Source organism: Orycteropus afer, unplaced genomic scaffold, assembly GCF_000298275.1.
Source record: "Orycteropus afer afer isolate SDZICR_OR568_19922 unplaced genomic scaffold, OryAfe1.0 scaffold00065, whole genome shotgun sequence".
Taxonomy (NCBI): domain Eukaryota; kingdom Metazoa; phylum Chordata; class Mammalia; order Tubulidentata; family Orycteropodidae; genus Orycteropus; species Orycteropus afer.
This window is the reverse complement of record NW_006921652.1, coordinates 7,670,893-7,684,999: the sequence shown is the minus strand read 5'-3', so window position 1 is coordinate 7,684,999 and position 14,107 is coordinate 7,670,893. Positions and strand designations below refer to the sequence as shown.

The window sequence follows — 14,107 nt, the reverse complement described above, 5'->3', positions numbered from 1 at the left end:
CAAGGACAGGCATTGGCAGAATGTCTGCCACGCCCTCACAGCCCTGCTCCAAGGGAGGTGAGAGGAGGAGGTGGCTTGATGGGTTCTTGAAGGGTCTTTGAAGACCACAGCTCAAAACATTTAAGTTTATATTTTATTTAATCCCAGAAAAGATTATAAGCATTTGAAGGGGTGTAGAGATAGGAATTTTAGGTCCTAATTGGAGGGGGAGATAATTTTGAACAGGCTAGGAAGCAGCAGGCCATGATTTCTCTTTTTGACAATGACCTCTGTTTTCACCCCTGGATGTTGAAGCCCAATATTCAGAAAGTGATCATAGGGCTTATTGATGAACACAGATTCAGAAAGGCTGGAGGAAATGGGTGGTCCCATGCCTGGCAGGAATATTAGGGAGAGCATTGATTTCTGGGTTTCATATATAATGCATTTCACTTTGGTGAACAGCCTGATCTTATTTGTGAGTATGTTGCAAAGCCAAAAAGAAAGATATTTGCATCCACACCTGCATACTTTTCTTTTCTTTTTTGACTAATCAAAGGACCTGGGATAGTTTCCTTATGAAGTCAGGACTACTGGGGATTCTACTCTACCTCGAAGTCTCTAGCACACACTTTATCAAGAGAGAAAAAGTATCAGTGAGATGGTATGGTAAGTGCTAATGATGTCATTTTGGGAACATAAACACATGTCTTTAGAAAACAGGATCGATCACTTCTTCATATCTCAGATGGTTTAAACTGAAGCCAAATTTTGATTTTTAACATGACTCATTAACAGGTTGCTCTTTGACAATGCCATTGTCTGTTGATTTAGGGGACCACGTCTGGCCAAAGCCAGCCACCTCTAGCTGCAGATGGCTTGTGGCTTTAAGAAACTGACACTCCCATCAATACGCTGCAGTCAATGCACACAACTGAGTTCACTTACACATCAACATGGCAACATACCTTTTTCCATCAGTAAACACCTGCTCTTCCTCATAAGGAGACTGGGAGAATTTAAAAAGAAGACAAGCACATTTTTTGTTTTACTCATCTGCAAATCCCAGGAGAACATTCTTTTGATAGTATACCTGTCTGATGTTGAGTTTCTTGTCACACTGGGGGCCCCAGCTTTTCCAAGTTGTAGGCAAAGTATTTCTGCCTTCATGGGTGGCCCACAGGAGCGAGGATTCCTTGGTTCCTAGGCCAAGGACCCGGGGTCAAGAAATGGCGATGGAATGGACGAAGGAAGGCAACAGCATTCAGAAACCCAGCAATGCTATTTCTTTTCCAACTGTTTCACCCTCAGAGAAAAGATTTTCTTACTTGTCTCCACGAGACCTAATCCATTTAGAGCATCTTGGCAGTTTCACTGTCTCTGGACTCTTCTAGAGGTGATGGACCACTGGCTATAAATGTGACTGTAGCTGTCTCATCATTTGTTTTCAGACGATTCAAAATGTCTATTTCTTTCCCCGGATCACCATTTCCGGTGTATTGGCATTGCAAACCGATTTTTGAAGTGTTGTGAACGTCAGTGGGCTTTGTCCCCACTCCTTTCCAAAGTGGAAGCCTCCTCTAACTGTAAAGACTTGTTCTACCACCACAGAGGAGCCCCCTCCTCAAAGTTTCTGAGAAAACCCAGAGCATTAACTTTGGGTTCTAGACGCAGGGTCTAGGAGGAGGTCGGGAGGGGGGTGGTGCTCTACTGGGGGGTGGAGCCTGAGGAGGAGGGGGAAGGACGGAAGGTGGGGATGGGATTGGAGGGGTGGGAGCGCTGGGAGGTGGTGGGGGGCAATGGGGAGCGGGGGCTGGGGGGGTGTAGATGGGGGCAGGCGGCGGCGAGGTGGTGTGGTAGGCGTTGTTGAGTGGGTACTTGGCGGGCGGATTGTTCTTGACTCTGGTGAAGTTGATGCAGCGCCCCTGGAAGAAAATCAGAAAGAAATGTGAGCGGATGCTTGCTATGGTTTTAAAACCAGTTAGAGTAGGTGTGTGGTGGGTAGTTTGAAGGAAATATCTGGAAGGCAGCTATTTGCAACAGTGCTATATAGGCCTACAATAGAACTTGATAACAAATAAGCTCCTCTTGCCCGGGCAAGGTACGGGCCAGCTAGAGCCCCGCCTCCCTTCAAACGTCCATGTCTGTGGGATGTTTCATTGTTCCCTCTGAGTATCGAGGATGCCTATAGAAACCCTCCAGACGAGACTGGGTGGGGCCACATATCGGAATACCTGGGGTTGCCATGAGTCGGAATCCACTCAGTGGCTTTTTTTTTGAAACCTGGATATAGCACTGCTCGGAGCTGGGGTGTGGGAGTTTTCTGGCCTCACTCTCAGGAGGGTGGCTCAGCCTATGGTTGTTGTTATTTGCCGTCGAGTCGGCCCCGACTCATAGCGACCCCTCCCTGGGTTTCCGAGGCAGTATCACTATGGAAGTAGGATTGCCCAACCTTCCTTCCGAGGAGTGGCTGGTGGGTTTGAACCGCCAGCCTTCTGGTGAGCAGTCAAGTGCCTTAGGCACTATGCTACCAGCCTATGGTGTCCAACCTAAATCCATATGCCCAGAGGGGCCAGGTTTTCCTACTAATTCTTTTCGGAAAGGCCTGAAGAGGAACAGTGACAGGGAGGCTGTGGAGTTTCAGGAATACTTATCTCTAGGAAAAGTGGGAACTAGACTTGAGAACCATAAGAGCTCTGGTAGCATAGTGGCTAAAGCACTTGACTGCTAACCAGAAGGCTGGCGGTTCAAACCCACCAGCCACTCCTCAGAAGGAAGGTTGGGCAATCCTACTTCCGTAGTGATACTGCCTCGGAAACCCAAGGAGGGGTCGCTATGAGTCGGGGCCGACTCGACGGCACATAACAACAACAACAACAACAGACTTGAGAACCACAGAAGGGACAGAATGCAAGTCTGTGGGACGGGGTGGGGACTGAGCTAACCTGTCCTTGCCCTACCCATCCTTCAAGTCACAAATCAAGTCCCTTTCCCTGCACGTATTTCTCTGTGATGACTCCAGCCTCTGTTTATCCTTTGCTCTTTCCGGGACGTCTTCTCTTGGTACAGACCACAACAGACATTGAGGCCTGCCTACCGTTGTTGTTTGATCTGTCCAGAAGACAGAAAACCCTGTTTTGTACTTTCCTGCTCCCCAACCCAGAGCCTCACAGGACCTCCTGCACAGTAGGGCGACTCTTAGTCAAAATCAAATTGTTTGAGACCACTTGGAAATTGCAGAGCCTTTGATGACATCAGCAAGGATCTGAAAATTCATTTATAAGAATCAGAATCTTGGCAAGGAGGTCCAAGCTTAATGGGACTGCAATCAGTTTAGGAATTTCAAATCCATGTCCCCCCCTGCTTTCTTTGGGCTTGCACTTCATGAGGTTAAACCAGGATCTAAGGGAGGGAGCTCTGGTGGTGTAGTGAATAAGGCATTTTGGTGGCTAACCAGAAGGTCAGCAGTTCAAACCTAACAGTCATTCCAGAGAAGGAAGATGGGGTGATTCTTTACTTTTGTAAAGATTTACAGCCTTGGAAACCCAATAGGGGTCGCTATGAGTCAGAATTGACTCGTGAGTTTTTATTATTATTTTTTGAATGTTAGGTTCTAATTGAGGGCCCATTAACTGCAGAATAAGTCACTATCAGCTACTTGCGCTGTCCAGATCATATTCAATAAGCTTTCACACATTACATTGATTTTGTAACCCAGTAAATACCTGGTTGTCTGTACAGACCCCTTTTTATAGCTTTATAAATCTAAGCCTTGGTTGCAGTTTATTTATAATTCTGGATAAAGCTCTTTCCTTCAATATGTTAACGTCCTAATGATTACCATCTGTGATAAATTCCTGTAATGGACAACTAAAAGTTGAGATTTACTGTACTATATACGCTTCCTTTGTTCCTAGACATGCTAAGTCAGACCAGGAGGCTCAAGAGATTCATTTCCTTTACAGATGAAGGGAAATTCTAGTCCTGGGGAAGGAGCTGTTGGTGATGGGATTGGGTCCTAATCTAACTTCGGATCTCCTCCAGGGCTGACCAGCCCACTGCCGTCCTGCTCCCTTTAGGGATCAGTGATGGTTAGAAGGGGAAAAGAGAGGTTAATTAATCCAGAGGTCTATTAACTCTTTTCACAAAATTGTGACTATTTTTAACAGAGGCCATTTTGTCCAGGGACAAAGTCAGGAAGTCTCAGTTTACTTCTATCAATATCTCAGTTTGTCACCCAGATTACTGGTAGCAAAACCAGTTGCTGTTGAGTAGAATCTGACTCATGACGCCCCCATGTGTCTCAGAAGAGAACTATGCTTCATAGGGTTTTATGGTGGACTTTTTGGAAGTAGATTGCCAGGCCTTTCTTCTGAGGTACCTTTGGGTGCACTCGAAACCTTTCAGTCAGCAACTGAGTGCATTAACTGTGCCACCCAGGGGCTCCATCACCCAGAGTTGATTGCCAAATGTCTTAAAAAAGGTGTGAAAGGATCCACAGAATAGAAAATGATCCCTTATGGCTGTCAGCTGAAGATGGAGTGAAACGGGGCAGTGGAGGTTGGAGTTGGGAGAGACCAAAGCCCCTGCCAGGTCAGTTCCCAGCTGCCACTGCAGTATCTTGACCATAGCTGTAGAGGGACAGGGGTACGGTCAGGGAGAGGCCAGGAGCCACCTCCTATAGTGAGTAACACCTGCTCCAGAGCACTAGACTGTGGTCCATGTAGATCCCAAGTGCATTAGGGCTGAGCACAAAACCCCAGACTACTCCTTAAGCAGCTAGAGAGGAGGAGCCAAGCTCCCAGCCCTGCCACATCTTCTCTGTGTAACGTGGGGTGGGGACAACAATGCCACCTCTCACAGTCATCATGAGGATTAAATTAATTACTGTTGGTGAAAGGCTTGGAATAGTGCTTGCCTGGTTAACAAGGACTGAGGGGTTACTGAAGTTGAGTCTAATTGCAGTCTCTGCAGATGGGGAAATAGGCTCAGACACAATAATAACCTTGTCCAAGGTAGAAAATGAGTTGGAGGTCATATCAGGTTTCCAGCTCCCAGTCAGCTCCTCCTGAGTGAGCTGTAGGCAACAATCTACATGTTGCCCCTGGCCCACCCACCCACTGCTTCTGGCATCCGTAATACAATGAGTACACAGGAAGCAAACAAAGCAGTGGGCCTTGAACCAGAGCAGGTCCAGCAGCTGCTCTCTTGAGCCTTAGTCTTCTAGCCTCCCCTGGCTACTTAACTCCTGTAACGTATATTTTTTAAAGGACCTCCCATGGTGCTTTGCACACAAAGTTGACTGATGATACATTTACACATACTTATCTTCCCAAGAAAAGGTGCAGACTATGCATAAACAAATCCACAGGGCCATTTACAGTAAGAAGTAATTAGTTCTTCAGAGGAGGGGTGTGGCTACAAATTAAGTTCTTAAAACCTGGAGTCAGAAGAGCCAACACAAACACTGTAACACTTAGACCATATAATTGGCCTAAAGATCAGTTTACACGACATCATTTTTTGCTTGCTGGAGGATAATAGGAAGGCCAGATGTTCTCAGTGTAATGTATGCCAGCAAATCTGCACCGTGTTTGGTTAAGGGGTTGCTAGGACGATTGGAGCTCTCACTGTATACATGGGCCTTTGCAGTCCAGCTTAATTCTCTGCAGTATTTGTTTAGATGATTTAATTCAGATCCATGATTTGGCTTTGACCTCAGTTTACCTCAGCTTCCTCATTTACAAAGTATGAATGTCAATTATTTTCACACATTAGCAATGAAATGCTCTGGTTACATTCTAAGAAGGAAATGCAATGAGAGCTCTTGCTTAATTGTGGCTTGGTGGGATGTTAGGTGGCTTTGCTCTTAGATTCTAAAATGCCATTTGATTTCACTGACAATAATGTTGGGAGGGTTATTAAAAATGTCCAGGCACATCATTTTATTTATTATCAAGACCCTATGAGCTCAGTATTATTGTCTTCATTGCACAGAAAGGAAACTGAGACTGCTGAACTATTGAAATAACTTGCCCAAGATCACACAGACAGTATGTGATATAACTGGGATTAAAAGCTTGCTTTGCTTGCCTCAGGAGCTCATCTGCTTTTTACTGTATCATCCTGAATATGAACTAAAAGTGCCAATAATTTCTTGAAAGACTTGTAGACAGTATCATACAATGTAGCCCTTGGCTGCTATCCATCTTCCACACAGCTGCCAAGGGATTTTTCCAGAACAAACCAAAACAACCAAACCAGATGCCGTGGAGTCAATTCTGACTCATGGTGACCCCATGTGTGTCAGAGTAGAACTGCTCCATAGTTTTCTTTTCTCACAGGTGTACAATTTATTGACAGCCATTAAAATTATCAGCTGTACAACCCTACCCTTAATCAATGTGCTATTTCCATCACCATGAACCTACCCTTTTCCCCCTCCCTCCTGCTCCATAGGGTTTTCGGTGGCTGCGATCTTTTGGAAGTAAATTTACTTCCAGAACATTAAGTCTGGCTAATTCGTTCCCAAGTGCAAAATTCTTCAATGCCTTTCCATCACATTTTGAATAAAATCCAAGTACCTCAGCATAGCATATGCAGCCCTTTGTGATCTGGTCCTTGTTTACATCTTTCAATTAATTTCATACTTTTTTATTGCTGGATGCCCAGCCTGGCAAATCATAAGTCCTCCAAAACTACATGTATACTGGCAAATACCATATGACACCTGGGACTCTTCTCTGAATGTCTGTCAGTATAAACATTACTCCTAACTGGTTGATGGTTATCTGTGAGGCAGCATCAGAGTCTTCTCTTGAGGTCTTTGTAGGAACACAGCTCAGGTACTGCTCATATCTCTAAGGGTAATTGAGGTGGAGCAAGACTTCTTAGAAGGCCCAGCTGTCCCTGAAAGTTCAGGTTCTTGGAAGGTGAAGGATACATTGACATGGCTGCAAGCTTAGGGCTCCTTAGTCACCTCCTCATGGTCTATGTAGATGTCTTCTAGGCTCTTGGGGGTGATGTGCCCAGAATCTTATGTGCTCCTCTTAGTTTCCACACTTGAAATGTTAACATGCTACCTTTAAAAAAATACTTTTTTTTTTTTTTTTCTGGTTTCTTTTGATTGATTTATTAAAGGGAATTGTCCATCAACAAAACTCTTGACCTACATTAAGGAATGACATTCTGAAATGATCATGGCTCAGTTGGGATGAAGAACCCTGTTGACCAGGTTTTGGCTTCTTCCCAGGCTTTGAACTGTAGACATTGACAGTCCAGTGAGAGCAGATGTAGGAACCTGGATGTATGGGGCAGTGGTCTGCCCTGTGGGTTGGGGCTTGGGGGCACAATTCTGCCACTATTCAATCACTGTGACACCCTGAGCAAGTCATTTTTTCTGTATGGATCTCAGCTTCTTTATGTGTAAAATAAAGTTATTGTGCTAGCTAGATGACATCCAGAGGCCTTTCTGCCCTAATATTTTCTGATTCTATAAAAATTTGAGTTGCTTTGGAACACTTTACTTGGATACTTTAATCTGATTTTTTTTGGGGGGGGCAGGGTTAGGCTGGGTTCTCTGGAGGAGCAAAACCAGTAAAGCACATATATATAAACAGGCATAATTCACAGATATTGTGTGTTCAGTTCCAGACCACCACAACAAAACAAGTATCACAATAAAGGAAGTTACATAAATGTTTTGGTTTTGGAAAAAAACAAAACAAAACCAAGCTCACTGCTGTTGAGTTGATTCTGACTCATAGCGATCCCACCTTGGGTTTCTGAGGTGGTATCTCTAGGGAAGTAGATTGCCCAATCTTCCTTCATATAAAATTATATTTACACTATAGTCTATTAAGTAGGCAATAGTGTCTTAGGCGGGGTTCTGTAGAGAAGCAAAACCAGTGAAGCACGTGTGTGTGTGTGTGTGTGTGTGTGTCTGTATGTATAAATCTATCTTAAGGATAACTTGGACATCTGGAAAACTGGTTCACACAGTTACAGAGGCTGGCAAGTCCCAAGTCTGTGGGTCAAATGTCAAGCTGGAGGTTTCTCCTGACTCATGTAGCTATAGGGGCTGATGAACCCAAGATTATCAGGCAGTATAGCAGCCTGCTGGATTTAGAAGATGACAAATCCAAGAACGGCAGGTAAAATGACAGACTATTGGCTCATAGCCCTGCAAAGGCAACAATTCCAAGATCAGCAGGTAATATGGCAGACCACTCATTCAAATTCAGGAACTGGAGATGATGATGAGGTAGATGCAGGATCAAGATCCAGCAGAAAGCCAGAGAATTTTCCCAGGATGTCCATGTATATATTAGAAGCCGGCCACACCTCTGAAGATACTCCCTTTCAATTGATTGGCTGCTCGTGGAACATCTTATCACGGAGGTGATTGCATTATATAAAATCTCATCATAGGATATGACTACATCACAATTGCTTAATCACTTAGAATCATGGTCCAGCAAAGTTGACACACAACCTTAATGATCACAATAGCATTATGAAAAAGTTTGAAATATTGTGAGAATTACTAAAATGTGACACATACATGAAGTGAGTACATGCTGTTGGAAAATTATGCCAATAGACTTGCTCGACACAGGGGTGCCACAAACCTGCAATTTTTAAAAACGCAGTGTCTGTGAAGAACAATAAAATGAAGCACAATAAAGTGAAGTATGCCTGTATACATATATATATAGAAAGAGATTTATTTCAAGGAAATGGCTCACACAGTTGTGGAGGGTGGCAAGTTCCAAATCTATGGGTCAGGTGGCAGACTGAGGCTATTTCTGACTCATGTGGTTGCTGGGGTTGATGAACACGAAACTGGCAGGTCAGACAGAAGATGGCTGGCTCTTGGGGTTGCAGGAGCTGATGAATCACAAAATCTGCAGGTCACACAGCAGGCTGCTAGATCATGTCCCAAGAAGCGGAAGTCACAGGATGATGAGTTAGATGCAGGGTTGAGAACGAGTGAGCTTTGCCAGACGTCCATATTAACTGGGTGCAAGGCCATACCCTCAAGGAAACTTCTCTTACATCAGATCAAAAAATGGAGGATAATTACTTAGTACTGAGAATCATGGCCTAGCCAAATTGACACATAACATTAACCATCACAGGCAGCCACTATGCACATCTTTTTATACTGCTTTGTTAGGCTAACTCTTGGTCTTGCATATTTTCCAGTTGGTTGTTCAATTTTTTTTTTTAACATATTAATAAGTTGAAAATCCAAAACTGGGTGCTGTACCTTCTGCTCTTCTGTTATTGTGAGCATTCAAGCTCAGTTGTGAGTTCTGAATTTGAGCTTGTGGGATGATAGGGGAGATGCAAGAAGATCTGTAGGCTGATTGTGTGCAAGAGACTTGCCAGTGGTGAGCTCATGTGTGCAGTGTTATAAAACATCTGTTTGGATGTCAGACATGCTCCACGGAGACAGAACTGGCCTTCAGAGATGGGTAAAAATATGCCACAGCTCCCACAGATTAAACCAAATAGTTTCCTATGAACAGAGGTCATCTAAGGAAATTGAATTTAACAGGAAGAATATTAAAATAATCAGATGGAAAAAGTATAACATATAAGCCAAGTTTCTTCTGACAAATACCTTTTCTGAATGTCCTACTTCTTCCATTGATTGTCTTGTTTGGAGGTCTGTCGGTATTTCTTAATTTACAAATGGATTGGGCTCCCAAAGTTTGTTTTAAATTTGGAATTAGGACCAAAGTTCCTAACTTTAATCATTCTTATAAATGGGAGTTGGTTCCTAGGCTAGGCCACAAGAGCTTGTTTATTGTGGACGGTAGTTTTGTAATCCTGCTGAAGCTGATATTGTAATATGAATTAGTTGCATGAGCAATGGATGAGGGACTTTAATGGGTTGGATGACTTAATCATGCTTTCCACCCCTTCTATGATTCTCTTCATTTGTTAAATCTCTTGTGCATTCATTCATTTGACAAATGGTTATTGAGTGTCAACTATTTTCTGGACACCATGTAAGGTTCTGCAGACTAGAGTTGAGCAACAAAAAACAGTCCCTGCCCTCATGAAGCATATACTCCATAGGGGGAGACAGACAATAATCAAATGATCCCACAAACAAACGGACGCTGGAAGCCATAGTTGTGGTCTGTAACCTGGGCCCTGGTCACAGTTGATTGGACCAGAGGTGGGCACCAATCCTAAACTAGACCAATCAGATTCCCTCTCCTGGGAATTTGGAATTACAACTGAATGACAAAAATCAGTCAGGATAGGCTTTTGCACAGAGGGAATGTCAGTGAGAATTGTGGGGCAAGTATCTTTTACCACAGTCAGGAAGCATCAGAAAAAGTTGGTTTGCAAGGAGAGGGGAGTTATGCAGATGTGAGAGAGGGAATCGCCTGTGTTCTTTGTCAAGGGATACAGCTGCTCTAGAGCTCCATGTGAGAGGCACTTGTATCCTTCCAGCAACCTCTCCCTCAACTTTACATAACCTAGCTGGAGTTGGATTCTCTTACTTGCAGCCAAAGGTCCTATTAGCTAAGATGCTTTTGGTTAAATTCTCTCTACCCATGACCACTTACATTTGTGCATACAACACGTATAACTGGCCAACTCTTACTACTCTTCAGGGTTCCAGGCCAGCAGGCCTCTCCATGACCCCAGGCGGGTCTCAGAGCCTGCCCCTGGTCTCAAAAACACCCAGTGCAAACTTCCAGCACTGGCCTCACTGGTATTATGTGGGAGTTAAGAACTTGGCCTCTTTATTTGGTCTACTTGGGCTCGAATCCCTGCTCTGTTACTTATATCTCTCTGTACCTTGGTTTGTTTTTTTTTCTTTTTACCTGTGAGATTGAGATATGAAAGAATCTACCTCAGAGTTATAGTAAGAATAAAATGAGATTAATTAGAAAAACTCAGTTCATAGCAAGTGCTTAATAAAGGTTAGCTGTTATTCTTATAGTAACTGAGCACCTGTGTTTATGTTATCTGTGTATGTATCTTTACTGTGGGCTCTTAAGGGTATACCCTCCAGAAAAACCCTCAAACTAAACTCACTGTCATCAAGTTGATTCTGACTCATAGTGACCCCCACAGGGTTTCCAAGGCTGTAAATCTTTATGGAAGCAGACTGCTTCATCTTCCTTCTGTGAGTGGCTCATTGGTTTGAACCACCAACAGCCAAATGGCTTAACAACTACACCACCAGAATTCCTTCCTTAAGGGTACTTATGCTTGCATTCACAACACCTGGCACATCCAAGGTGCTTACTTAGTGTTTGTTGAACTAAACTGAGCAGAAATGCTCTGGGAATGAGTAATGGGAACCGAGGAAAGAGAGAACACATGAAACCGTCTAAATCCCTGACTGGGGAATTCTGTGAGGCTTGAATTCCTCCTCTAAACTATCAAGCTCATATTTCCTCTCTTGGACAGTTGTTGGGAAGATCAAAAGAGATAGGAAACTCTTCAGAAAACTGTGCAGCTTTATGGCACTATTTCCCAAAATGTGGTCTGAAGAACAATAGTAGCAAAAAGGTCCTCTGGTCAAACTTGTCAGAAAAACTAGTGGGTTAAACTCAATCAAATATTTCTATGAAACACATGGGGTCACCATGAGTTAGAAGTGACTCCATAGCAACTAGTTTGGTTATATAAATGTTTATATGTGTATAACTATGTATATGTCTCTATCTCTATATACACACATCCATATATTCATGTTATCTTTCTGCTTAAATCCTTTAATGCCTCCCCATTGTCTGCAGGATAATGTCTAAACTCCTCAGCACAATTTGGCCCTGACCTTTTTCCATTTCTCTCTGCAATCCCACTTCCTTTTCTGTCTTTGAACCCTACAATTCAGTTTTGGTTCATCATGTGAAGTAAAACAAACACATGCTAGCCTTTCTTTTGGCAGCATTAATTTCATAGGGCCATTTCCATGACAGGGACAAAATGGCCCAGGGATACCCGTCTTGCTTCTTTTTGATTTCCCCAGAGCTGGGGCAGAGGGCAGAAAGGAGGTGGTGTTGTGAGTGTTGATGCTAGAATCCTTCTCGACTCCCTTTTCTCCACTCAAACTTGCCCTGTCTATAAATCTCATAATAGCCTGCCTTTTATGTGCTGTTCATGGAAAAGGATCCAAGGTCAATTCTTGCAGTTATTTGATTCATTTGCTGACACATATGCTGGCGTGCTCTCCATAATAACCTCTTTGGATGCCAAAAACTGAGGGTAAGATGAAAGCACAAAGGAAATATTTGGTAACATTAGGAAACTAGAAAAACGAAGGAAAGAGTAGGAATAAAAATGGCATGAATTTAGTTAGACACGTATAAACATGGGTTTGTCAAGAATTACTACTGAGATAAGGCTTATTTAATAATTAAAACTCTCCTTTTTCATCTGATTAAAAGGCTCTACATGTTTGTTGTAGAAATTTGAAAAGCACAAAAGAAGGAGAAGAAGGCAAAAGAATTTTAAATTATGACACTCACGGAGAGTTAACATTTTGTGCTTATCCTTTCAGACTGCACACACATGCAGGTACATAGACAGTATTTACAAAATTGGGGTCATCCTGTCTAATGTTTTATTTAGTTAATAATAAGCTATGACCATCTCCTCTTGTCACTAAATGTCCCTTTTAAATATTATTTTCAATGGCTGCATAGTATTCCATCACATGGAAGCACCAAAGGCAGTTATTAAATTCTTTATTGTTGGGGATTAGGAGTCCACCTACTTTGTTTGTATCATGCATAATGCTGTGAAAAAATGACCCACATATAAATATTTTCATATATCCATCAATAATTTTAGGATCAATTGCTTAAGGTAGAATTACTAGCTCAGAGTTTATAAGCATTTAATAGTTTTTGATAATATATTGTCAAACTGTTCTCTAGAAAAAGTTATATCCATTTCTATCTATATCAGTTTCTATCAAATTCTACTTTCCTACAGTTTCAATTACAGAATTTTATGATAAAAAATTTTGCAAATTATCAGAGGAACTGTATTATGATTTAATGTTTACTTTTCATTATTTGTGAGATGAAATAATTTTATGTGTATGTATATGCATCCTTTGTATTTCATTTTTGATGACCTGCCTATTCAAATACTTTGTCCATTTTTTCTATTGAGGTTTTTTACTCTTTTATTATTGATTTGTAAGAGCTCTTTACATAAGTGATGTAAGTAGTGATGAAACTTTGGTCAGGTAGGCTACAAATATTTATTTCTTTAGTCTGTGATTTTTCTTTTAATTTTGCTTATGTTTTCTTTTCTTATGTTGTTTTGTGAAGTACATAAGTTAAACATCTTTATGTGAGTGGCCAATTATATCAATTCACAGAGCCTTTCATTTGCCTTAGAATTGTCTTATTATTTTTTTTCATAACTATTGTATAGTTTTGTTTTTCTATGTTTATTGAACGTAAACTCCAGAGCCAAATGATCAAGATCGAAAATCTGGTTCTGCAACTTACCGTGATCTTGGACAATTAATCAACCCCTCTATGTGTGTTCCTTATCTGTAAATGGGGTTTATGGCTGTTCATATCCCTTGGAATTATCAGGAGGATTAAGTGAAATTATACATGTATTGATACATAAAAGTGCTCAGTAAATATTCAGCTATTATCATCTAACAGTAAATGTTCAGCTATTATCATCTAATAGGAGCTCTGGTAGCATAGTGGCTTAGGCACTTGACTGCTAATCAGAAGGCTGGCGGTTCAAACCCACCAACCACTCCTCGGAAGGAAGGTTGGGCAATCTACTTCTGTAGTGATACTGCCTTGGAAACCCAAGGAGGGGTCTATATGAGTTGGATCCGACTCGACGGCACATAACAGTAACATTATCATCTAGACTACCTGTTAGTATAAGGTGTGATGTGTGAGTCCAAGTTTATTTTATTTTTTCTAAATGGTTAGTTGATGTGGCAATACTATTTGTTAAATAATCAACTATTTTCTAATGGATTTAATGCTACTCTCATCATATGGTAAATTGTCACTAGTTCTTCCATTTGTTTCTAGGATCTCTGTTGTATTTCTCTGATGTGTCTGTCTATGTATATAGCAAAGGAGTTCCAGTTATTGTGGTTTTA

The 14,107-nt window shown here is 42.0% G+C and overlaps 1 protein-coding gene across 1 annotated transcript in view; it reads right to left on the bottom strand.

Moving 5' to 3' along the window:
• Window positions 1-1,643: 1,643 nt before the first annotated feature.
• Window positions 1,644-14,107, bottom strand: part of ANTXR1 (ANTXR cell adhesion molecule 1) — a 315,149-nt gene continuing 302,685 nt past the window's right edge. Inside the window, 1 exon segment of the mRNA XM_007940140.2 lies at window positions 1,644-1,904. Coding sequence (XP_007938331.2) covers window positions 1,644-1,904 — 261 coding nt within the window.